The sequence below is a fragment of the Rhamphochromis sp. 'chilingali' genome, assembly GCF_963969265.1.
Source record: "Rhamphochromis sp. 'chilingali' genome assembly, chromosome: 12".
In the NCBI taxonomy this organism is placed as follows: domain Eukaryota; kingdom Metazoa; phylum Chordata; class Actinopteri; order Cichliformes; family Cichlidae; genus Rhamphochromis; species Rhamphochromis sp. 'chilingali'.
Window position 1 is genome coordinate 32,572,794 of NC_137939.1, and position 25,047 is coordinate 32,597,840.

The following is a 25,047-nucleotide window of genomic DNA, read 5'->3' on the forward strand; positions in this document are numbered from 1 at the left end:
GTGAAGGAGTTAAACTGCGTCATCTCTAAAAGAAGGTAAAACAAGATAAATAAAATAAGATGTATTACATTATATGATGCTTTTCCTTTAAAATGTCCAGCTTTTGTAACTGATACTTTCACTGTTGGTTCCTTCATGAAACAAGGAGTCGATTCTAAGTGTGAATGTGTGATAAAGAGGGTTTTTCCTAACCCTTGATAAATTCTCCTTCACACCTTTACTTCACTGATGGCAAGGACAAGTTAGGAGAAGAAGCTGAAAATGATTGCATTAAGCCAACTTTCTTCTGATTGGTCACCTGTTAAATGGCCTGAGATGACCATGTTAGGGACGCTCTCTTTCTCTGACATCATACAGAGCCAAGAGTTGGAAAAAACATCCTGAGAATGAGTGTTTAGATCAGTGTGAAGCCTGAGCTTTTAAATCACAGAAATTATTTGCACATGAGCTGACCTCATTATTTGAAACTTTGGTCATGTTTAATATGAATATTCACCATAGTAACAGTATATAGATATATGACAGAAAAAGAGAGAAATAAAACAGACTTGATCCCCTGTAAATAGGGTTAATCAAGTTTTAAAAAAAAATTCTAAATGAAGGATGTCCCGCTTTATTTCCAGCACATCACTACATTTCCACACCAGAAAAACAATGACACACTCAACCAAACCATGCGTTACGCTACAGGTTGGGTAAATAAGAGACTGAGTGAGACTGAGAAGTAAGAGATCATCCGATCCCCGTTTTTTTAATCCAATGATTTAACTTATTATCAAATTTGAATCAGCACACAGCAGCAACAAACTGTATTTTAGCTGAAAGAGCTGTAACACACTGCCATTTGTCCTGCTGACAAAAAGTTGGTGCGATGAAATTGGATGTTTAAGTGTTTATTTTGGCAAGCACCATTCGAAATAGAGCAAATTTTGTCATGTGCTTATGTAATGTGATCAAGAATAAAATTATATACCCATGCAAAATTCCCTGTGAAATGTACATACGTATCTTTATTGCAGAAAGGTTAAAAGTGTAACTGAAATCTTACTGATTTCTTTCTTTATTTATTTTTTTTTGTTTCTTTTTTTTCATTTTTCATTTTTTTTTTTTTACTCATTATGACTTATTGTCCTGTTGTCACCTCTGTGGAGCCCACATGTTTGTTTAGTTTCAGTTTTCGGTCTGTTTACCAGCATCGGTTTAGCTTGTAGAAATTTTTTTAAGATCATGATACATAGCTGTCTGGAAATGCTTGGCATGTATGGAGTTACATGATTTCCTCTAAAATCATACATCCGTACAAAATCAAAGTGAGTAAAAAAAAAAAAAAAAACACAAGAAGAAGAAGAAGAGATACAAATCAAACCAAGAGGATTAAAAACAAAGAAAAAAATGCTTCTGTGCATCCTGATATTGAACTGGAAAAAACGTCTCATCATCTTGGATCAGGTTTGTAAAGCCTGTTCACATGTTTCACGTTTGATGTCTTTTAATGCTTTTTAATCCTGTATTTTCATCAGTTCTTTAATTATTGAAAAGGAGCATCTGGCTTTCTTTTGTTGTATGAAACAAGAGGAGAAACCCTCGTGTGTGCTGTCTGTTGATGCTCCGGGCATCACTCAGCTCCTCACGGGGCTCCTGTTACTTAGTCTTTAGTATTCAACATCAAGTCCCTCCTGTCATTTACATTGGGACACAAAAGACGGGGTCTCATCCTGTCGTGCCGCTCATACGGTGGTGACCCTCATCACCACCTCCCGGTTGGCGGCAGCGCTGATCCGCGGGTCGTTGGGCCTCAGCTGGCTCAGGATGTGCAAGATGGTGTATCCACAGTGGTGGTTCAGAATAGTTCTTAGCCTCCTGCTCGGTTGCCCGCTGCTGCTGCTGGCCAGACCGTGAGGGTTACCGCGAGAGCCTCGAGCGCCTGTCTTACTGCTCGAACTCACCGGGTCGCCCAAGTCCTTCGATTTCTCATAGTTCAGTACTTTCCACTGCTGATTGACAGCCTGCCATCGCTTGAAGATTCGATACACCGACGATCCCTCATGGATGATTAGGCCTGGGTGGGGAAGAAAGCAGAAGGTGAAGGACAGTGCATGGAGGCAGGAGATATTTCATGAAAGGTAGCCGAGAGCTGCATCGGCACCACAGGTAGAAACTTTCCATCTCATCTGTGGTTGAGAATAGACAGTTGGCAGTAATCACAGTACAGATATCTGATGCCATCTGTTCTCACTGTTGTCTTAGGCGGGCAGCTCGCAGTTACACAAGAACAATCAAGCCAGTCGCTCCAAACCTCCCCCCAAAAACAGTCTCTTGTAGTCTGCAACATCATCAAAAATTTGTTTGGCTTTTAGTGTAGTTGTTATCTCCTACCTATGCACCATCTGCCTGCTTAGTGTTGTAATTGTGCATGAACTTAAAAGCCAGAAAAATGTGAGCTGAATACAAGCTTTCATCCCCGCGCTAGTTTGTCCTTGCATAATCCAACTTATGTTTATTAATATTTTTGTCATTGCACAGTGCATCCTGTTTTTCTTTGCTCGTCTTGATGTTGCATAATGCAGCCTAAGCCTTCGATCTACATCTTTTCATGTTTTCAGCTCCTGCAGTCAACGACTCCTGTGTGACATTTTCACACCTGCACTGAGGCTGGCTCCAAAAACGGAGTCAATTCCCAACCTTGAGCTTTTCTAGGACTTACCAGATGGAGGTAGGGTATGAGAATTGGACATTAGCCAGTTTGTAACCTTTATCAACTTACCAATAATGGACTATAATGACAGAGTGCATCAGAAAGCCACTAAATCTGACCTTACACTCTTAATATTATATATTTATCTTAGTTGGACAAACTGAATATGCTCCCTCTTAATAAGGATCATTCAACCTCATCTTAATCAACCAACAATATGAAATGTTTAATCAAGCCATGGAAAATTTCACCTTCATACTATGAATATTTTCAGAGTTACAACCCCTTGAAGTATATAGGGATGGGTTGAAATTTGACACTTCTTAAATTAATTCAATTTAACAGTGTTTTTGAGCTGTCGCCGTTAATCCACACAATATTTGTAGTGCTAAAAAACACATGTAAACTCTCTTAACTGCCTGAACCATTTAATAATTGGCATAAAATTCTAATTCTTTTGAAACTGGAGTGTTTATTGAACCTTCTGACAAACTTAAAAGAGGAAATTAAATGCCGCTTTGAACAGGAAAAAAAACAGGATTAAAAACTACACCGTAAAAAAATAAATCCTAAAAAAACAGTAATATTCGGGCAGCTGGGGCGCCAAAATAATACCAGAAAATACCAGAAAATAACTTTCACATGAAAATACGGTTATTGTCAGTAATGACAATACAGCTTGTTGCCCTAATTTTACATGGGATTTTGCCTTTTTCAAGTGCTTTTGAACATTAAACTAGGAACATTGTAACGTGATTAAACAATGAAATTACCTATAAACAAGGTCAATGAATGTGGCAATATGAATAATAATACTTAAATGTACAGAAATATAAGGTTAACAGTTGGTTTAAATAATAATGGGTTGCATTCATATAGCGCTTTTTGGGACCCTCAAAGCGCTTTACAATTCCACTTTATAATTCCCCTCTGGCCATCACCAGTAGGTGGTGGTGAAGTGTCCGAGCCGGGGCTCGAACCGGCAACCTTCTGATTACAAGGCGAACTGCCAACTCTTGAGCCACGATCGCCCTACATCAGCGGTCCCCAACCCCCCGGCCTCGGCCCGGTACCGGTCCGTGAGTCATTCGGTACCAGGCCGCGAGAGTTGAGGCTCAGGTGTGAAATGTATAGTTTTCAGGGTTTTTATCGGTTTTCAGCGTTATTTTGTTATCGTTTTTATCGTTAACTCGGTTTTCCTGGGTCTTTTCACGTGTGTTATGAATAAATCTTCTTTTTTTCGGTACCGGTACTAGTTTTATTTTGTTGTTTTTATCCGCGACACCTTAAAGGCCGGTCCGTGAAAATATTGTCGGGCATAAACCGGTCCGTGGCGCAAAAAAGGTTGGGGACCGCTGACCTACATAACAACAACAATAATAATAATAATAATAATAATAATAATAATAATAATAATAATAATAATAATTATGTGATGTAAAAAAAGTTTATAAGAATAATTTTATATATTTCTCCATAACATTACATTTGAATTTAACAGTTCAATCTTTCAAATAATAACGGACAAATATTTGTGAAATTATGATACATTTGTGAATGTATTTTAACAATCTAAATATGCATATGTACAGACAAATATATTTTAAAAATGAGAAAATTATGTTTTATTACATTTACAGTGATTTTACATGAATTTACATTTTAAATGTAAAATCAGTTTATTTATGTAAATTTAATGATACTCTAGAAAAACAGTACAAAACTGTAAAATACACAGTAAAATACTTTTATATTACTTTTTTTTTTTACAGTGTACAACGAAATAAATGTTACATCCACTCCAAGTGTCACGATCTAAATCTAAGACTACCTTAAATATTAATTTTGTTTAGCATTATTTGAGCATCGGTATCATGAATATACCATAATTTCAATAAATTTAATCTCTGTGATGAAGACATGACATGTGGGATAGGTGGCTGGCAAAATTAGAGCATGTCGAAAGTTTTTTTTTTTCTTAAATTTAACCACATTCACTGAACACTGAAATGACACTAATGTTCACATGTTCTATATAATAGTTTAGACAGATCACACAGCTTTATGTCCAGAAGGAGTTTTTCTAAATCCCTGACGGGCCTGGATCGCAGAGGGTCTCGGGGTCAGTGGACACCCTCTTTTCAATTTGTTGCTTCGCTGCCCATTTAGCCTGTAGCAATTTTCTTTATGGCTCTAATTCCCCTTTTTCTCACCTAACTAAACTTAACAGTGCACACCCACTCGCTGTGACCCTTGTGGTCACACAGAGTCCTCATCTCCTGGCTCATCTGTCGATCCTGAGATCAGCTGTGATCAGACGGCCAAGATGTCCCGAATCTGCTGAGAACAAATCAAACCTCTACAAGCACTTGCATAAGCAAGATGCTGCCATCTTTTATACACAGTCTATGATGCTGGCACAAAGCTAGCCATGAACGAGTGTTTGAAAACCTCAGAAAGACTTCCTATATGTTTGTCATGGTCGTTGTAATATTTGTTGTTTTTCTTATGTTACTTTTGCATTTTTCCATGTCATCCTGCACTCTGGGTTCACCGATCAGTGTTAGTCATTTTATTCTGGTTACTTCCTGTTGTAGGTTTTCTTTCTTTCCTCTTCCTTGTTTCTCTGCCCCTTAATTGTTCCAGTCTGTGTTTTGTTCTACTATCAGCTCTTTGTGTAAGTATATGTAGTCTTTCTTCTTTGTGAGACCATCTGTTTACCTCTCAGGTCCATCTTTCCCTGCACCTGTGCTTCCTATCTCATGCATCGACCTTCTTAGTTTGTGTTGTCGTTTTTTTGTTTTGTTTTATTTTTACTTTTTGCTTCCTAAGTCATCATTTGGGTCCTCCCATGCTCTAATCTTGACAATGTCCTTTTTAAGAGGGATTCAAGCAGTTATGTGTGCAGATTAAAATGTTGGTGTTTTATTCTTTTCTGGCAATCACACAGCTGCTGTGAAGTAACGAAAATTGATATAACGAGTAAAATAATGCATTGCATTTAAAAAAAGTAAAGAATATGTGTAATGCATGACTTTTTTGAGTAATGACCCGATTTCTTTGGTGTCATGTGTGCAGCCTCCTGCAGCTTCTTCACCTAAATAATTTCCAGTAGTGCAAACACATCTGAAGCTGACTATTTCCTGCTGTGTGCTACATGACAGAACAACTATATCACGTCCCAAACGTTCACTTATGAAAGCATCTTATGTTTGTGTGTCAGTCTTGTGTCTCTTTGTCTTTTTACCTATGCAGACGATATCCATGAAACCGTACATGCCGTAGCAGATTTGGAAGAGCAGGTCCTGACGTTGCCACTTGGCTGAGGGGCTGAGGGAGGACCAGATGAGCCAGGAAATACTGGCGATGAGGAACAGGGAACCCAGAATAATGGCTGCTATCTGCACCTTCTCAATGACGGTCAGAGAGATGGCCTGCCACTGAGGGAGAAAACACTTTAAATCAGTGGTGGGGGAAAAAAATCAGGTCATTTACAGGAACAAAAGTACCAGAGGAACAGTGTAAACATACTCCTGCACTCAGAATAAAGGCTATGGCTTTTATAACTATATGATTAACTAAATGTCAAACCTAGGTGTGAACAAAAATGATGTGAAAACATAAAAAACCCCGATTAAAACCCACACAGAAAGTAAACTAAAACTAGCCAAAGCTAAACCCAATACAGAGACTAACTGAAGTTAGATGGCCGCTCCTCCCTGAGCCTGGTTCTGCAGGAGGTTTCTTCCTGTTAAAACAGAGTTTTTCCTTCCCACTGTCGCTAAAGCAGGTCTGTTGGGGTTTTCTTTGTATTATTGTAGAGTCTTTACATGACGATATAAAGTTCCTTGTTTTGATTTGGTGCTATATAAATAAAAGTGAATTGAACTGAATTTATATCTCTGACTCTAATAGAATAGATTTACATGATTCAAAGATCAAAATAATCCCTGTTAATCCCCCCAAATCACATTCTGTCCGAAACAGAATATGATTTATTCCCTTCCTTTCCCGTTAAGCAAACCTGCCTGTGATTGGCTGCCCCTCACAAACAAAAGGTTTGAACATTAGATGGGTGTCATGTGTGTGCTCGCAGCAGAACTGTGGAAATATGCCAACAGACCCCATTATCTGAAAAACTAATATTCACCATAGTAACAGTATATATATATTTATACAGGAATAAGGAAAAACTAAGTCAACAGGTTTTAATTAGATGTAAAACTAAATAAATAAATGAATAAAAACTATAAGGACTCGTTTAAGTTCGTCATCTATGAATTTATAAGCATTTATTTTTGTCTTCACTCCCTCTAAGTTTTACTTCACGTGTTTGCTGTCATTTTTTCACAAGTTCGGCTTTTTCTACAATCCAGAATTCTCCTTTTTCTCTTTCTGTGGTTCATCGTGTTTGTCTTCCCCTATGGCTTTTTTACTCATTTTATCGACCTTTGCTTTTCCTTTCCAAGTCTTATTTGCCCTTTTTTGCGACCGCTGCTAAGTTATTAAAGAGTTTAACTATTTTAATTTTGCCTCCTGTGTCCTGCGTTTAGGTCCTTTTCTTCGTGTGCACTTTAAATTCACGGGTTATAAGATTAACAGATTCAATAGATAGTAGAGGTTAATAAATTTAATAAAGATCACCCTCACACTAATTTAGAGTCTTGACTGGTGTGTTTATATTCCTTCTGTGGCTATACACTTTTAATAAAATAATAGTTTGCCTCCTTTTTGAAATTATATGTCCCATGGCTCCTGCAGAAGTACTTACTGCTGTTATAAGGGCTCAAAAGCGAAGAAATTATAGCTTTAAAGCTTATCTGTTAAATGGGTTGCTGGATATAAGACCTAAATGGAGGACACCAAGTATTAGGTCACAAAAAGGAAATAAAATAATAAAAGAGGAAGAAGAAGAAGAAGAAGAAAGAACCCAGAAGACTAAACTCAACTGAGATGCAAAGAAACAAAGAAAGGACAACTCAACAGGAAGAGAGGGGAAACCAGGACCACACACACACACACACACACACACACACACACACACACACACACACACACACACACACACACACACACACACACACACACACACACACACACACACACGACAAAACACAAGTGGAAACAATAAAGACAGGGCAGACCATCACAAAGGAGAAAAGCCACAGACACAGGAAGTAAATGCACAGGAGACACCCGAGGAAAAGCAATTACCAAAGCATAACAAAACAGGAAGCGGAAACAATAAAGACAAGGGAAGAAGATCAGAGGAAGACAAAAACAAGGAAACACTGGGGAAACCAAGAAAGCACGAACATGAAAAGAACGAGCAGAGGGACCAAAACAAAAAAACACAGAGCCTTAGCGTTATCACACGATTTCCCCTGTAATCTGTTTACAAAGCAGTTTAAGTCTATTAAGTCTTGTGAAGCTGAAAGTGCGACATTCCTAACATCGGAGTGTCAGAGTAAAGCAGCACAGCGTGGACATGCAAGAGTACCTGCAAGTTGTGCATACTTAGTCACACTGCACCAATCTTCTACATTACATCTCACCAGAGAGAGAAAAATCCTCACATTTGACAAGTTAACACACACACCAACACACACATGGCATCTTTTCAATAGGTTTTAGAGCGATTGGCTGCCTCTGAAAAGGAGGGCAGACGGACAGTGACGCAGAGGGAAAATGTGTCAGCACAATATGGCAAACAGTCCTCACACCACAGCGACGGCTGAGAGATTTGTTCAGGCAAAAGAGTGTTGGGTCTGCTGCAGCAGCGTTTGTATATTTTATTATGAAAGGTTAGCTGACAGCAGCAGCTCCTCTTTCCACGTCATTAAATCTTCCTGCCTCCATCGCCCATGTGTTTTAGGAGCTAGCACCTCAGAGAGGAGAGAGCATTTTGTCATCATTTCCATATTCACACGCCATCATCGTCTTGTTTATGTGGCTGTTTATCCAATACTTTGAATCTTAGTCAAAAAGCACGTTGGACAGAGCCACGCTGTGCTGGTTTGTTTGTGCAGTCACTGTGAGTCATCTGGACAGACTCACTATCAGTGTTTTAGATCAAATTGTGCAACAGTAATAATCACAGCAAGAGGTGTGAGGCTTTGTTTTTTTCCCCAGACTTCACCGTGTTTGTGCTGCAGACTCCCCTCGTGTTTACCTGCAGTGGGTTCTTGGTGCTGATGGCAAGGACCTGGTACTTGAAGTAGCAGAGCTCGCAGCTCCAGGAGCCTCTCTCGCTGATCCAGCGGATGAGGCAGGGTTGATGGGTGCAGCGCACAGAGCCGTCACAGCGGCAGGGGCTCAACAGCTCGCCCTGCAGGACACGAAGAAATAAATACATCAAAATGTTTTCTCATCTTATTCAGCACAGCTGTGTACCTATTAAAGCTATTTGAGATTATATAGAGCAAAGACGTGGAGGTGAAGCTTGGGGGAGGAGTTAAAAACAAGAAAAAAATACATTTAAAGCCAAACAAACTGCAGTGCAGCTTTGGTGCAATGAAGATTATCCAAAACTGCAAAGTGAAGAGACTTCCTTTGCCAATAACCGTAATTTTCCTCATTAATTTGCAACATTCTGCTCCTTTCTGGCTCCATACTTAAATTCTGGACTAGTGTAGCTTTGCATGATTCACTGTTCAAAGTAATCCTTATTTGTCTTACACTGGGCTTCAGCGCAGGCCCTCAGTTCACCTCGCCTCTGTCAGTGCGCCCCAGGGCAGCTGTGGCTACAATGTAGCTTGCCAGGGACTAAGTAAAGCGCTATACAAATACAGGCCATTTACCATTTACCATCTGTTTAAAACAAGCTGTGTTAGCTCCTCCTTTAAGCCAGCTTTCTTCTGACTGGCTGATCCTGCTAAACAAAAGCTTTAAACACAAAGTGGGCGGGGCTTCCATGTCTGTGATGACTCTCTTTGACATCATAGAGAGCCAAGAGTAGAAAAAACAGTCTAAAGTCTGATCTGTTTAATATGAGGATCCACCATCAAAACTATATATGCTTATAATACAGAAAAAGGACAACCATTAGAGTTCCACTTGGAATTGTTTTCCTTATAAATGCACAAGTTACACTCAAATAAATAAATAAATAAATAAATAAATAAATAAAATTGTCTCTCAACTTCCTTACTTTAATCTCAGGGTTGCCCAGTTTTTATGAATTCATAAATTCATGACTTCAAAGTTGGAAACCTTCACAGTGAGTTGTTTGGATAATATGCTTTGAATATTTTTATTTTTATCTACAACAGATAAACTATAAATAAATGTAAATTTTCTACACTTAAAACATTTAAGCACATTAATATTAACAGTGCTCTCTAGAATACATGTATGCCACAAACACTGTATAAAGTATTTCTTATCGTTTATTTTAGAAACGTGCACGTTAGAAGTGAAACTGAAAAACGAATAGCAAACAATTACTCATCCTTTCAATCAAATATTCAAATATTCCGGTCACACAGCGAGCGCTACAGATTGCTGGAGCCCACACAAAACAGTCTGGACTTTAAAAAAATAATAATTCTAATGTTTGTGGTTATTGTTTGGACGGAGGAGGATTTCGCACATTGACTCATATGTTGTGGTGCAGAAGAGATGATTGGTATGTCGTCAACAATATTAAATATAAAAGTTCAAACAAAGAAAATGGCAACAAAGAAACACTTTTTTCAAACTTGCTTTGCTGTGATTTCGGAAAAGCTGAGTGACATTTCAACTCAAGTTGAAGTTTTTATATAGTTATAAATAGATAAACATTTAAATTACATAAAGAGACTGTATTTGAACAGGTCCACAGTATAATTAAGGAAAAAATGTACCATTCTCTCTGAATTGTTGATCGTCACTCCTAAAGTTGTACATTACCTGTTTTAGCTTTGTGTTTATGAATGAATTAATACATTTCAATGAATATATATATATATATACACATATATAACATTTAAAGTGCCAACAAGGTTTTATGTGTGTGTAGTTGGATGAACTGTTCATGTGTAAGTTAAAAACACCAAACCATCAGTTTGTGATTATTATTCATCCCATCAGCTAATTTTTAGTTTGTTTGAAGGGAAAATTAAAATCTTGATAGAGTGACATGAATCATCTCCGTATAAAATGAAAACGTGTCTTTATGACTCATGTCACACATGAAAGCCGAGGACGGTTTTAGCTTTCTATATCAGGGTGGGCTTTTAGGAATAACAGTCAGGAAACAAAGAAGGCGTGCATAGCCCAGAGCTACGTAGGCCACATGCTAGAAACCCCCCCTCCACACACAAACACTTCACTGAACTAATCTATTCAACACAAATTAACCGTTTGTCCCAATCGATACACAAGTCGGATGAGGTTACATGGTTGTGTGATGTTTTTATAAGGATTTGGAGTGATTGTGTCCAGTCTGAACCATCTGTGCAAACAAGCCAACAAGAACAAGACTGTAGATGCAAGTGGTGGAAATGAGTTTCCTCTGAAGGGTGTCTGGGCTAAGCCTTAGAGACAGAGTGAGGATCTCGGCCATTTGGGAGGGACTCATTGTTGAGCTGCTACTCCTTCACATCAAAAGGAGCCAGCTGAGATGGTTTGGGCATCTGATTAGGATGCCTCTTGGGCACCTCCCAGGCGAGGTGTTTTGTGCCTCGAGGCAGACCCAGGACATGATGGAGAGATTATATCTCTCGGCTGGTTTGGGAATGCCTGACTGTCCTCTTAGAAGAGCTGGAGGTGGTGGTTGCAGGGGGGGAGGTCGGGGCATCTCTGCTCAGACAGCTGCCCTGCAACTCAGAACCGTATAAGCAGCAGAAAATGGATGAATGAATGATTTTTCTATGTAAGGAACTCATTAGCAATGCAAAGTCCAAAGAACATAAACAGTACAGAAGATCTGAAAAGTGATGCAACCAGAGAATGTAAACAGCACTCTTTGACATTGGTGCAACATATTAAATTCACATAAATTGTCTTTTCAAACAGGTCAGGATAACTCACTCCTCTTAAGCTGAGGTTACATAATTTATTTTTTTTATTTTTTTTTGACGATGACTTTGCCTGAAGTCTGACCAGCCACCACAAGCGACAGTGACGCCAGTTCAAGGTCTAAACATGTACTCACTGCTATTATTCCACCAGAACCATTTCTCATGTTTTAACAGCATGACCCAACATTTAACTGCCAGTTTGGTCAACAGTGATGCAAAAAATAAACATTATCTGTTTAGATAAACAAATTTCATCATTAATTATATTACTAAGAACAGACAAAGGTGCCTCTGTTGTACATCTTTCTCCACAGAGGTATGAAGAGCGATGAGAATATAGAGGCTGCTTGTCTCAGGTTTATTAGTGGTAAACTTTACTGCTGATAGAACAGAAGAGACCATTGTAACCCAGACTCAAAATAAGTGCACCTTTGTTTTCCAGAGTGCCGTGCTTCTAACTTCAGTTTACTATATTATTTTCTTTTAAAAAAGGTGGGTAAGAAAAGCAAACTTGGAAAGAGTAGCGTGCACGTTGTTATCTTTATTATAGTGAATGAATGATGAATCACCCTCCTGCATGAATCATACATCAATAACAGCCCGATTTTATGCATGAACCATGATGATAAAGATACAGAAAATGAAGTGCACCGCAAAAATAGCATATTGTGAGCGTTTTACATGCCCACCACCCCACCAGTACAAAGGAAAAAAGCATAAATGTTTTCAGAGGTTTCTGTTTAACAGGAGCAAAGTACAGTCATTTATTTTCTTCTTTTTAAATATAGTAAATATAAAATAAATGAAAAAGGTGAATCATGCAAAGCTCCCTTACTGGAGATCAAGAATGAAAATATGAATTTGGAAATGTGCAAAATAGTTTCTCTTTTATAAATAAGAGCAAGCAGTTCCTTGGCTTCTGTAGTTCAGGAGTGTTAATAGTCATTCTTAAGATTAAGTTGTTATTTTCTGAAACTGTAGATTATTTCGTTGAAAAAATTCAAACTGTGTGTTGGTCTCAGGTGTAGGCAGGATGTGAAACAACCAGTAGAAACGTTAAGTGAAACTAAAATGAAAAAATGTGATCTTGTTAAGCGAACAGAAATTTTCTGGAGTGATTATGCTGATATTTAAAATATCTGCTGAAAATGCTGAAAATTCTGGGGTGTGAGGTTCTTTTTGGGAGAGAAAAGTTTAAGGATGTCCTAGATTGATATCAAACACCCCTAGTGAGACATTACCACAGTTTCTAAATAGTTCTGACACATTGATGAGCTCTTGAGAGGATACATCTTTCTAGCCTTTAAGCTTTGCACTTAAGGCCACATATGGGGAACTACTTCTCCACAAGGTCTCAGTTAAAATTGTTATTTCAACACGTTTTCATTACAGGCGTTCTTCGGCACCAATGCCTCAGGTTTAGGCACTAAAATGTACTTGTTAGATTTATGGAAAATTGTGTTATTTAGATATAAATGTTCCTCTACACAGCTTTAACCCTGCACATGAACTGTCGAAAGGCATTTGTCAGGTTAACTAGTACATGCCCAAGCTACAGTTTGTTACGCCTGTTTGTGCAGTTGGTTGTGAAATTAAGATCTTAACATGGTTGCATGAGGGGGTGTAGGTTCATAAAGGCAAAAAACAGGTCATTCTAGCCTGCAGCTAGGCAGCTGGCTGGCTGATTGCATCATAATTTATCATGTATGCTGTAACTGAAGGTTTTTGAAAATAAAATATACGTTACTGTAATGGAACGAAACTATTCTTTTATAAAGTGCTAAATAAATGCTCAAAACAGATCATTTTAGCCTGTGGATAGGTGGTTGCCAGGCAACCTCATGGTGTCAAAATCAAGATCAGGAGAAGTTTTAGGGACATAAGCTGGATGCCCAAATCCTGGTTTTGTGGGAGGAGCAACCAACTAACCAACCAACTAACCAAGAAAATACACAGACGACCAGTCCCCGCCTCTTACTCACTGACGGCTACGATAGGCTCCACCCTAACCTGAATTTTAGATGGGTGTTTTGCGCAACCAGCAGTCCAAACCTCAACATATTTTTAAAAAATTGTTGAAAGAGAACTCACGTTTTTTTTTTTGTTTTTTTTAAATCTGGAATCTGTTAGATTTTTTTCCAAACACATTTCCTTAAAATATGTTAGCACCATCTTCCTGGAAAACAAGGTGATCAAAAAGGTTTGGCGACTTTTTTGTAGGGGATGTTTGTCTAACCAGAAGTCAGTCCTTACAGTTATTTCTTTTCAGCTGTGCGTTATTTGTTGTTGCATTTATTGAATTGAGTTTGTCTCTGTTTGTCCTTTTTTCCCTTTTTGAGAATGCATATCGCTGTTTGTTGAACATAAGGAGCAATATGTTGCTTTTCTTTTCATCCCAGTGTTTTTATTTTTGGTTTTGTAGCCATTGTGTAAAATAAAAAAATATGTGATTTAAAAATGGACTTAGTTACACCATACCATTTCTTTTCTCTCTGCTGTGCACATTTTCATTTATGCCCACCACAAAAGCAAGATTTCAGCGTGTAATGAAACAACTTACTTATGAAGCAAGAAATTCACTGAGCGCTCAGCTTTTTCTCTTTTTCCTCTAAATTAAAAGGGGACCTTAATAAACTCTCCTTCCCTTTCATGCAAATTAAATGTTGTGTTTCAGCAGGGGGATTTGAAATAAAGCCTCCTGGTGAGTGAAAGCAGACTTCCTCCAAAGCCACAGTTTATTTCAAACCATTGGAAGGCTGAAATAAAATAAAATAATAATAATAATAATTCCCCCCAAAAGTCACACTCTTCTCCTGTCAGCAAAAATAAAACTGACACTTTTCTGCCCATCCCTTCACCTCCTAATGATATTCATAGAGTCCATAAGATGCAGGCTTGAGTGGCTTATGGACCAACTGTCTCTTCAGCACCGCAGCAGCACCTGAAGCCTGTTGGCATGCTCACCACATTAAGGATGAGCGCGTTCAGGCTGTCACCACCGTTCATCATCAAACATCCATTTTGTCAGGCAACTCAGCATTCAATGGCACGTTTTCATGTAGCCCGTGTGCCTCGACTGAAGGAAAGGCAGCAGAGATGGAGATGGTGAGGGGGGAGTATCACTGTGAATCATTAGTAAATCAATGAATGGGCACAGCTTGATCCGGGGCCCAGTTGGTGAAGGGCCATGTTAGCACTCTGCAACAGCAGCGGGGAGCGGTGAGGCTTCAAGGGCAGCCAGGTGAAGGAGAGAGGAGCCACTGAAGCCTGATGCCGATTCACAAAATCTCTGAGTTTAACCTCACAACAAACTACACCTCAGAGTGAACACAAACAAAGCCGGAAAACACCAAACACACCAACAGTCAGATCGATGGACCGAAATATAAGACATGGGCTCATCTACTCTTGGCTCTGTATGACAGAATATCAGAGCGCAGATAGTTCTAAAGGTAAACAACAAAAAACACCTAAGCTAAAAAAGCGCTAAAACCTTTCAAAATTAACTGAAACTCTCGATGGCATGTGAAGAAACATCAACTGTGGCGCTTTGGCCAAGAATGGAGCGATATCAACTGAAGCTGAGGTAATGCTGGGCTGTACTCTAACTTAATACCACCTTGTACCACTAGATGGTGGAGTGTCCAATCTGTTGCAAGTCCAACATGACACACCCCAACATTACCATCGCATTCAGATGGCTCATTATCACAGCCCGAAGATCAGAGTAGCTACTTTTAGGCCCTCTCAGAAAGACTGGCCAGAGTGGGAAGTGATATTCCCAGTTGGGAAGTGGAAAAGTGTTGGCTCACTTCCGAAGAAGTCAAAACAAGATGTTTTTTTCAACAAAGTTTTCTGTACGGTAGTAAAAACCAGCACAATCACGCACTTATGCCTTCAACCCAGCTGTGGCAACAGCAGTACAACACTTGAGGTCACACAAATCAAGACATGCAAGACCAACACAAATGGCAGCTTGCAACAGTGGATGTGGCTTCAATTTGCTGTCAGTAGTGTCATACGGTGCTGTTTGCGAGGTATAATATGGCCTTTTAACAGGAACTGAACCAACAATCTTTAAATTGCCAAGGAAATATATAAACCACTACTCTAAGAAGCCATCAACCACCAGAATTTCAGACAAGACAAAAGCTGTCTGGTGTAAAACAATGATACTGAAACTTGCTGGTAAATTGCTGCCACCTTGTGGAGAAAGTTTGCATTGAATCCTAAAGAGGGTTTTTGCAAAAATAGCCTTTATTGCAGTCAAAATTCTGGCTATTTATACAGAAGCTGTTCAAATCTTCTGTTAACGAACCAATCAAAAGAAAGCTGGCCTAAAGAGGGAGGAGCTAAAACTGATTGTATAAGACAGAGGATTAACTGAGTCACCAAGACCCAACATAAGATAAACAAGGATTATTTTCAACTGTGAATCATGCACAAGCTACTTTAGCCTAATACGGAGCTGGAAATTAATATAATAAGCATCCTTCAAGCTAACAGTTTTATCTCCTGATTAAATACGACTACATTCAGAGGGTGGGTGGGGCTCCACATTTTGTTAAGGAACATCAATAACTCCTATTAAAACCAAAGTGAGAGATATCAAATGGAATTTAATGTGTTAACTAGTACAGTTTTGACTTATATGTAAATTTTGTCTTTCTCTTACTTCAAAGCTTAGTGCGTCACTAAGCTAAGCTAAAGCAAGCTAATCATTCATGGTAGGCTATCACTGATTTTACTGAGTGCAACTATCTCCTAATTTTTTATTTGATGAGTTGTTTGGACAGGATTGTGTATCTGTATCAAGTTAAAACTGAAATCAATTAATATTTTCATTTAAAAAATTGAATTACAATTAAACGTTTTGAGCTGAAATGTGCCCTTGGCTGAAGGTTCAAACACTTAACACAGGTCGAAAACATGACCTGAGACCCAAGAGAACACAAACAAGATAGATGATATTTCAGCCACATGTACAAACACTACGAGTGAGACGCTACACTGCAAAACAGAGCCTCATAACATTTTGAATTATGAGATCACAACTGAGTGAGAATCCATCTTTCTTGGCTTCAGGCTTTACACTTACAGACAAACTACAACAGGTTTGGCCCAGTGAGTACTGGTCAGTAAGGCCCAGTAGAAATGTCTTTTCAATGTATTCTCATCCCAGGTATCCTTTGGCATCAGTGCCTGAAAGTTTAGACAGTGAAATTTACCTGGATTGATTTTTTTCCCCCTAAAAATCAAACTCAAACTTTAAACCCTACAAACTGAAAAAAAGAAGTTAGATCATGTTGATATAAAATCCTTGGATTTAAAACTGGAGGCAAAGCTGTAACACCCTATGAGACACCACAGTGGTAACATTTGATGTCTTGCAACATACTTCTGCATTTTCAGCTCTTTCATGTTAACGACTGTTCACGGGAACTGGTAGGAAGCACAAAAAACAAAAAACAGTCGGGTATTGATGAGGAATTTGAATTTCTGGCACCTAGATGACAGAATTTGTGTTTTTTTTCTCTGGAAAAAATTATTTTTTCTAAAATAATTTCACTCACTAACCTAATAAAGTAGTATTTAGTCATTTTTTCTTTCTTTTTTGTGCTGCCCATAAAGAAGGTTCATTTTTGTGTGTAAACTTAATAAAAATCTTTCATTTCCAAACGGTGACTCAGAAACATGAATCTGTTCACAGACTTGGCAGAGTACTACCTGTTTCATCACTACAGGTTTTATGCACTAGAGAGCTGCGCTTATACAAATAACACTTCATTTTTTTTTTTTATTTCTGTTCGTCTGCACTCTGTCGTTTCCCCATCTGGCTCGTTTGACCTTCCCACTTATAATAAAAGTGTCCCGCTGCATAAAGATTGAGTTCGGCAGATGAGCCACATGCCACTCATAAACTTTAAAATAACTTGGCTGCTGACATTATAAAGATAACACAGAGAAGGTCAGAAATATACAAGGAGCTAAATAAAAGAAAAACAATATGAAAGCAAACATTTGTAAAATGTCAAAGCCGTCGTTGAGTCTCTGTGTGTCTGCGCTACGAGGCCGGACGGAGAAAGTTAATGTCATGATCAACTAGAGCAAACTAAAAACAAAGACCTTTAAAAGCTCTGATTATCATTTCAGACCTTTCCCTCAGGGATGTTTTAGCAGAAACTGCGATACAGGTAATGATCGCAACTTTTGCCTAAAGGAGAAAGTGACTCATTTTATGAGGCCCCTCAAACACTGAAGAATCAGAAACCATACTTTTTAATCAAAGGCTGGTGTTGTTTGCATTCACCTGAAGTGTCACCTGAATTCAGCCCAAAATCAGGTTCAACACTCAAACTCGCTTGATGTTCGCAAATATTGCCAAGGCTCAGAGGACATAGATGAGTGAATTTAGTTTGGAGAAACCAAAGTGAGTCTAATAATGAATGAACACATAACTGATTTTAAGGGGAATAAACAACTGCATGTAAAAACAAAAACATCCAAATAAAATCACTATAATTGGTTCCAGGGTCATCACAGATAATGTCACTAATAATAAGCTGTTAAGGTTGTTTAATGAGATATGTTTTTACATTAATAGTTTTGTACTGAACACCCTGTTTTATTTGGAAAAGCCTGCTTTCTATTTGAAGGATATTTTTGCTTTTGTGAGTCAGCCCCCTGCACCTGAAGGCAGCACACAGTGTAAAAAACACCGAACGAGACATAAAAGGTCACATCTGGACCAGCAGGATGAACTCGCACCAAAATAAATAAACAGAACATGTAGTGATAGACTATGCTTGAGCACACAAAGACGCCGACTCTAAAGCACTGCCATGTGCTGTCATAGTCAAAAGAACCAAGGCACTAACACCTGTCTGTGGCACTGAATCCGTGACATAAATAATTAGAAATGGATCCCAAAATATGTTGTTTCTTTTTAAAAATACAAAGCTCGGTATTATTTCAAACACGTAGGCGCTGCAGTTTTACGTAAAACTTACGTCAACAGTAAGAAATAATCAGTTTCTTAGGGACTATTTCAGTAGTGGATTAATACAAATTAGGTGCTCTAGCGAGTATTTAGGACAGGAGGTGTGTGTGGCACTGATTCAGAATAAACTGTGTGTTCATGGTAATAAGGGAACATGCCACCCACTATAACAGTGTGGCTCATGAACTCCTTCACTGAAAATTTGCCAGATTTATGTTTTTAAAGGATCAAACGTGACAACCTGTCCACACCTGATATGAAAAGCGCCATATCTCACGATTCAAACAGCTTAAACCGCTTTAAGATGACGACACCAGAGCAGCTATCGCTTCTTATTTTGTTGCGAGAATGTGCACCCAATAAAACGGCACTTTATTGCCTTTTCTGTCATCTGTAAAAGAAAAAGACACGCTGAATCGTATCGTGCTGCGCAACAGCCTCCAACAAATAAATAGTTTAAGAAAAATTCATTTTAAGGGGTAAAAAGGTCATTTACCACCAAAATTTTACATTTAAATGTTTCCCCTCTGTTAGTGCTGTTTGTGCATCTCTTTTATTTTGGTGGGACTTGCTCAGTTTTGCAGATGCTGGTGTAGATGTCTATTCTTTTTTATTGTAATGAAGCTACTGGCTCTTGGCTTGTGGTGCTCAAAGTGCTGCTACTATTACTAATAATGCTACTACAACTAATAATAATAAAAACGGGAAAACGCAGCACTAATGTCTTTTTCCAGAAAGCACAACCCCGTTACTCAAAACAGTCCACAAACCTACTATTTTCCGTCTGCTGAACTAGATACCTGTCTTTTTTCAATATAATGGAACTAAATGGCACTCGCATTGTGCTGCTCAAAGCATGGAAAATGAAAAAATTACAAAATAAAAATGAAAAACTCAGCTGTAATGTCTCTAAGGTCCCCGGTATTAAAAAACAAAAATCCACAAACCTCGTTCTGTTCGGTTTTATGTATGTTTCTACAGATCTACACCCACCAAGCAGACTGAATCTTCCATCTACCTGCGACGAGAGGGTCGTGCATGTGCGGGACAGGATATAAATATTAATGGCGGCCCCCCTCACCTTAGCCAGCTGTCCACTTCCTCTGGTATGTAGAAAATAGTTCAGACGAGCAGTGACAGCAAATAAAATGCCCATAAATGTAAATAAATGACAGCAAAGAACTGAATTAAATGGCAAGACTACAAATTATTGCCAAAAAGAGGTGTAAGCTTAAGCTTTAGCATATTACACCTCCCTGTTTTTACACAGCATATTCTAAACTACACTTAACTAGGATGTTTTTTTAAAAGAGGCACAGAAGCACAGATTTTCAAATACATGTTTTTAGCCCTTGAGCATCACAAGGCCAGTGCCATTTAGTACATTTATAATAAAGACTAAGGCAGATATCTCTACAGCTGATATCTCCAAAACTGGGCAACCTACACCAAAATAAATGAGATGGATAAACATCACTGAAGGCCAGAGGGGACATGTGTACATTTAATTTGGGGCATGAACTGTTCTTTTAAAGTGCAACCTAGATTTAGATTAATGTGGCAATCCATCCATCCATCCATTCATCCATCCACCCAGAACATCCATCCATCCATCCATCCATCCATCCATCCATCCATCCATCCATCCATCCATCCATCCATCCATCCATCCATCCACCCAGAACTAAGACATTAATCTGTCATTGACTTTAAGGTGGATAATGCTCAATTATAGCTCCATAAGCATTACGTTTAGGGTAGCTTTGCATGATTCACAGTTCAGAATAATCCTTATTTATCTCATACTGGACCTCAGTACAGCCTCTTCCCTCGTAGCCCACAGTGGGCAGGCCACAGAAGACCCATGCTGTGGGCCCTGTGTGGGTACACCCACTCTGGGTCTGTGTGGGGTAAGTGTGGGTTTAACTCTGCCTGCACAACCACCCAGTTCACCCACTGTGGGCCCCACACAAGCATGTTTCCTGGGACGTGATGTCTTTAAGGTCCTCTTCCTTTAAGCCAGCCTTCTTCTGATTGACTGCCCAAGTTCAGGTTCATATTAGCAATATTGCTCACATCACAGAGAGTGAAAAGTAGAAACAAACTGTGTGAATTGAGTATAAGCAGCCGCATACGCCTGATGGAAAATGAGGAAATGTGTGATAGTTTATTTATAATATTAACCTCGACCACAGCCTTTCTCTTCCAAAAACCAGGTCATCTTTGTGCCTAAACGTAACCGAACCACAACAGCGGACAGATTACCTCCTGCCAAAGTAGGAGTCAGATGAGACGTGTGTCTGGAGAGCATTTTTGGACTTCATTTGTCATTAACTTTGAACATTTATGATTTTAATGAGCAACAGCGGCGCTCTAGAGTGCAAAACATTTAAGAAAAACAGACAATGATTTTAATTCAGATGAGCTGATTGTTTTTGTTTTCATGGGATTTGTTAACACTAATACTTAGCTAGATTTACCCTCATAACAACAAGAGGGCCAACAAACATAAAGGCAGCCTGCTACACACACAAATACACCCACACAAACACACACTCCTCCTGCTCGGATGAGCTGTCATGCATTTGTACCTCGAGGCCACTTCACAGAGCACGAAGGTGTTAATTTGGTGTGTCACTTCATGACTAAGAAAATGGTCTTCCTCCTCAGCTGCAACCTTTAGACAAAAAAATTTAGGTGTGGAAGTACCCCCTCACCCCCACCACGAGCTCCTGACTGAGTGTGCCTGTGGAAACACGCCGCCGAGCACTACCAGAGTAAAGGGCAGGCCGGGGTGATTACCAACACCCATCTCCACCTCTTACACCAACAAGCCAGTAATTCCCTGCAAGCCCTTTTGCGACGACTTTTGTGAATCCAGACTGCGTTAAGTGGAATCAGTGGCTGAGCGACTGTACCGCGGCGCCCGCTGACGCCTTTGACAGACAGTTAATAAGGATTCGTGCTCAATGCAACCCACAGAGGAAGGTGATTATGTCTGTAGGTAATTGGCCCGCTGACAGCGACATGATCCCCGGCCCCTGTTGTGACCTGCTTGAATAATGAAATAACAATGAAATGGCAAATGTGAGCTTCCCCCCCACACACGCCTTGGACCCATGGAGGTATGAGGCACTTTCCCTTTGAGTAGAAAGCTGAGTGCTGTGGAGGCAAAATAAAAGCAAATATGAGCATGAGGAGCTGATGTAGTAGTGTAGTTCAGGGTTTTCCCTCAGTGCTTTGTTTGCTTGCTCTTTGTCTGGAGCTAAAAGAGGCAGCTCAGAGCCATGCTGCACGATGAGTCACCTTGCCGGAGAGCCCAGAGCCCAAAACATGAACCTTTTATTAAAGGAAGATGTTTGAGTGGGCAAGACAACAACCTGGGGTCGATCCCTGTCTGTAACATCAAATTGCCTTGTATCCAAAACAAGGCTGAAGTGATTTATACTCAGTCCTGTGGCTCTCACAATACAAACTCTCAGGCAGATGTCATAAATTAGCACATGGGCTGTAATAACACTATACGCCTATCTTAGGGAAGTGACTAAATGGTAATATCCATCTGTGCTCCTAAAGGATTTACAGGGTTTCTAATTATCTCAGACTTCGGGACTACCTGCTGATCCAGCCGGCACAGGTTTCCACACATCTGGTGAGACCAACATTTGGCCACAGACCAAAGCTACGCACTACTTATTGTTTTGTTTGGGCTCAAGAACTGGAAAGTAGGAGGAGAAAAATAGAAGCAATAATAGAAAACGTGTGACAAATTCATCACAGCCGACATCATTGTCTGACCAGGAACTGTGATCATCACACGATCAATAGTTGATCATCGTGTTCTGTGACACATGCGGACGGGGGACAGTTGATTTACATTTACAAAATGATTGTGACTCATGCATATTCAGTGCCTCTCACTCTGTTTGTCATCCTGCAGGCCTAATTGGCTAACTTTCTTTGTTTCTATGCTGGCCGGATTTCAGATGTGTGGGAACTGCTGCCTTTCTGATTAGCTTACTTATGAAAACAGTGTTATTTAGATAACCAGATCACTGAGCAATCATCAAGGGGGGGGGGGGGGGGGGGGGGGGGGGGGGGAAGATGATTGCATGCCCACAGGTGAGAAGAAGGACAATAGTCGCCTCTAATTTGAAGCTGGGAGGACTGACAGCGTGCTTGGATGCACAGACTGTAAAAATGTCTTGAGGCGAATTTGGGATTTTTAGGCTATAAAAATAAAACTTAAAAAAAAGAAAGATTTGGCCTCATCTTAGATTATCTTTTTCCAAAGGATGTATCGGAGGGGAAGGTGGGTGGGAGAGATACAAATGTAGGACAGGATGGTAATATATATATATATATATATATATACAAATACCAAAATGGCAGATTACACTTGATAAAAAAGGAGCAACTTCCTAAATCCCCTCCTGATCTGGAACAATTCATGCATGGTGAAATAGCTCTCCACAGCCCCACAAAGGCTCATTCACAGCAGTGTGAAATGTGAAACAAACACGCTGCCTGCCCGCCCGCCGTCCACGTAGGACGTGGCATCAGCATCAGGAACCTCACTCTGTTTTGTTTTTTTTGTTTTTTTTGCTACCTGCTCTGGGCCTTGGAAGCAGATCCGGCACTGGGGGGTCCGCAGGCTGCTGGCGGTGCTGGCCAGGGACACGGCGTCCAGGCCCACTTGCAGCTTGGGCTCCTTCTCCTCAAACGCCAGGCTCCGGGGCCGCGGGTCGCTGCCGTAGTACTCCTCCTCGTCGTCCCGGGAATGGCAGTCGACGAAAGGCGGCCAGCCGCAGCCGCCCATCCCCAGACCTCGCATAGTGGTGTTGGTGTTGGTGTTGGACCGTCTATCTGTGTCTGAGCTGGACTGTCTTGAATCGGATCGCATAAACACCAGGACTTTCAGTTCATTAAAAAACATGCGGATTCGATACTTGAACATGTTTGGCCACATAAAGAATCCGAAATAAATAAATTAAGTGTTTTTATCTCCCCTCCTCTCCCTCTGTTATTGTTATTATTATTACTATTATTATTCATACATCCGATATGTTCATGGCTACTGTAGTATGTTCTACGATGCCACAACTGCTAATTGGAAAATCCAGAGAGGAGATAAAGGCTCTCGCCCCACTGATGGCATGTGTGTCTAAGCCAATGCGGATGAAAGATTTTCCCTTTCAGCTGGCCGACACACTCTTTCAATATTCATTACTCAAACAACTCAGCAAACGCCGTCTATCTGCGTCTTCCACCGCACCCCAGAAAACATTACAACTTGCACGGGTTTTGATTTCCACGGTCCATTTTCCTGCGCTCTCAAATACACCGTTTGTTATTGTTGTTGTTGTTTCGCTTTGTTTGGTTTTGTTTTCCACACGCACCGAGGCTCGCGGCAAAGAAAGAAAGAACGAAAGAAAGAAAGAAAGAAAAAAACAGCCTACATGTTTTTTGCTACCCGAAGCAGAAGACCGCGAGAGAGTGGACGAGTGGAGGAGAGAGCAACACAGAGCCAGGAAATAGAAGATGGGATGTAAAATACAACGACATGCCATCCACACAGCCACATCTGAGACTCTTGTCAAGAATCATAATCCAATAAAAATAGAAAAGAAGAAAAATTAGGGTGCGGAAGATGAAATGAAAGTTTGATCTGGATGTGATTATAATGTCTTTTTTTGTCCCTCTCACTGTAGCATCCCAAGCGTCAGATCATGGTCCCCCCTTTTTTCTCCCTTTTCTCTCTATTTCATCTCCTTTTTGTAAAACCCCGGCTTGATCCACGAAGAATCCGTGCCATTCACCCCGACAATCCACGTCGACATCAAAAACACAATCCTGTGCATTTGCATTTCTTCTTTCCGTCTCTCTTTCCCCTCTCTCTCTCAGCAGCCTAGCTGGAAACACGGCAGCACAAAAACACCCGAAAGCCCCGTGCTTCCCATCTTCGCTCGATGTCCATCAGCATTTCATTGCAAGCCGAGAACACGGGAGGCAACGCTGAAATGCCAGAGAGAGGCAGAATAATAAAGGCACCCTGCGATTTTTCTAATTAGAGAGAGACGGGGAAGACGCGTAAAGATGTCTTCGTTTCCGACAGCAATTACACGGCAGTAATGGCATTGATTATTGGATCAGATAGATGGTGGTGATGATACTGCTGGCGCTGATTTTCCTCCTCGAAATGGTCGGCTTGGAGATTGAACCAACGCAGCAGCTACTTCCGGAACAGGGAGAGAGGCGGAAAAAAATAAAAGACTGTCATTCCGTAAACACGTCGCTGCTTTTCCTCCAGCCATCCGTCCGTTTCCCGATGGTTGAAACGCCTATCCCCG

The 25,047-nt window shown here is 40.0% G+C and overlaps 1 protein-coding gene across 1 annotated transcript; it reads right to left on the reverse strand.

Moving 5' to 3' along the window:
* Window positions 1–532: 532 nt before the first annotated feature.
* Window positions 533–25,033, reverse strand: marchf9 (membrane-associated ring finger (C3HC4) 9). Its single transcript, XM_080898845.1, has 4 exons — window positions 23,307–25,033; window positions 8,868–9,023; window positions 5,943–6,135; window positions 533–2,059 (listed from the first exon to the last, which is right to left on the reverse strand). The coding sequence occupies exons 1-4, from the start codon at window positions 23,664–23,666 to the stop codon at window positions 1,728–1,730; spliced, it is 1,041 nt and encodes a 346-aa protein (XP_080754971.1). The 5' UTR covers window positions 23,667–25,033; the 3' UTR covers window positions 533–1,727.
* Between the last annotated feature and the right edge of the window lie 14 nt (window positions 25,034–25,047).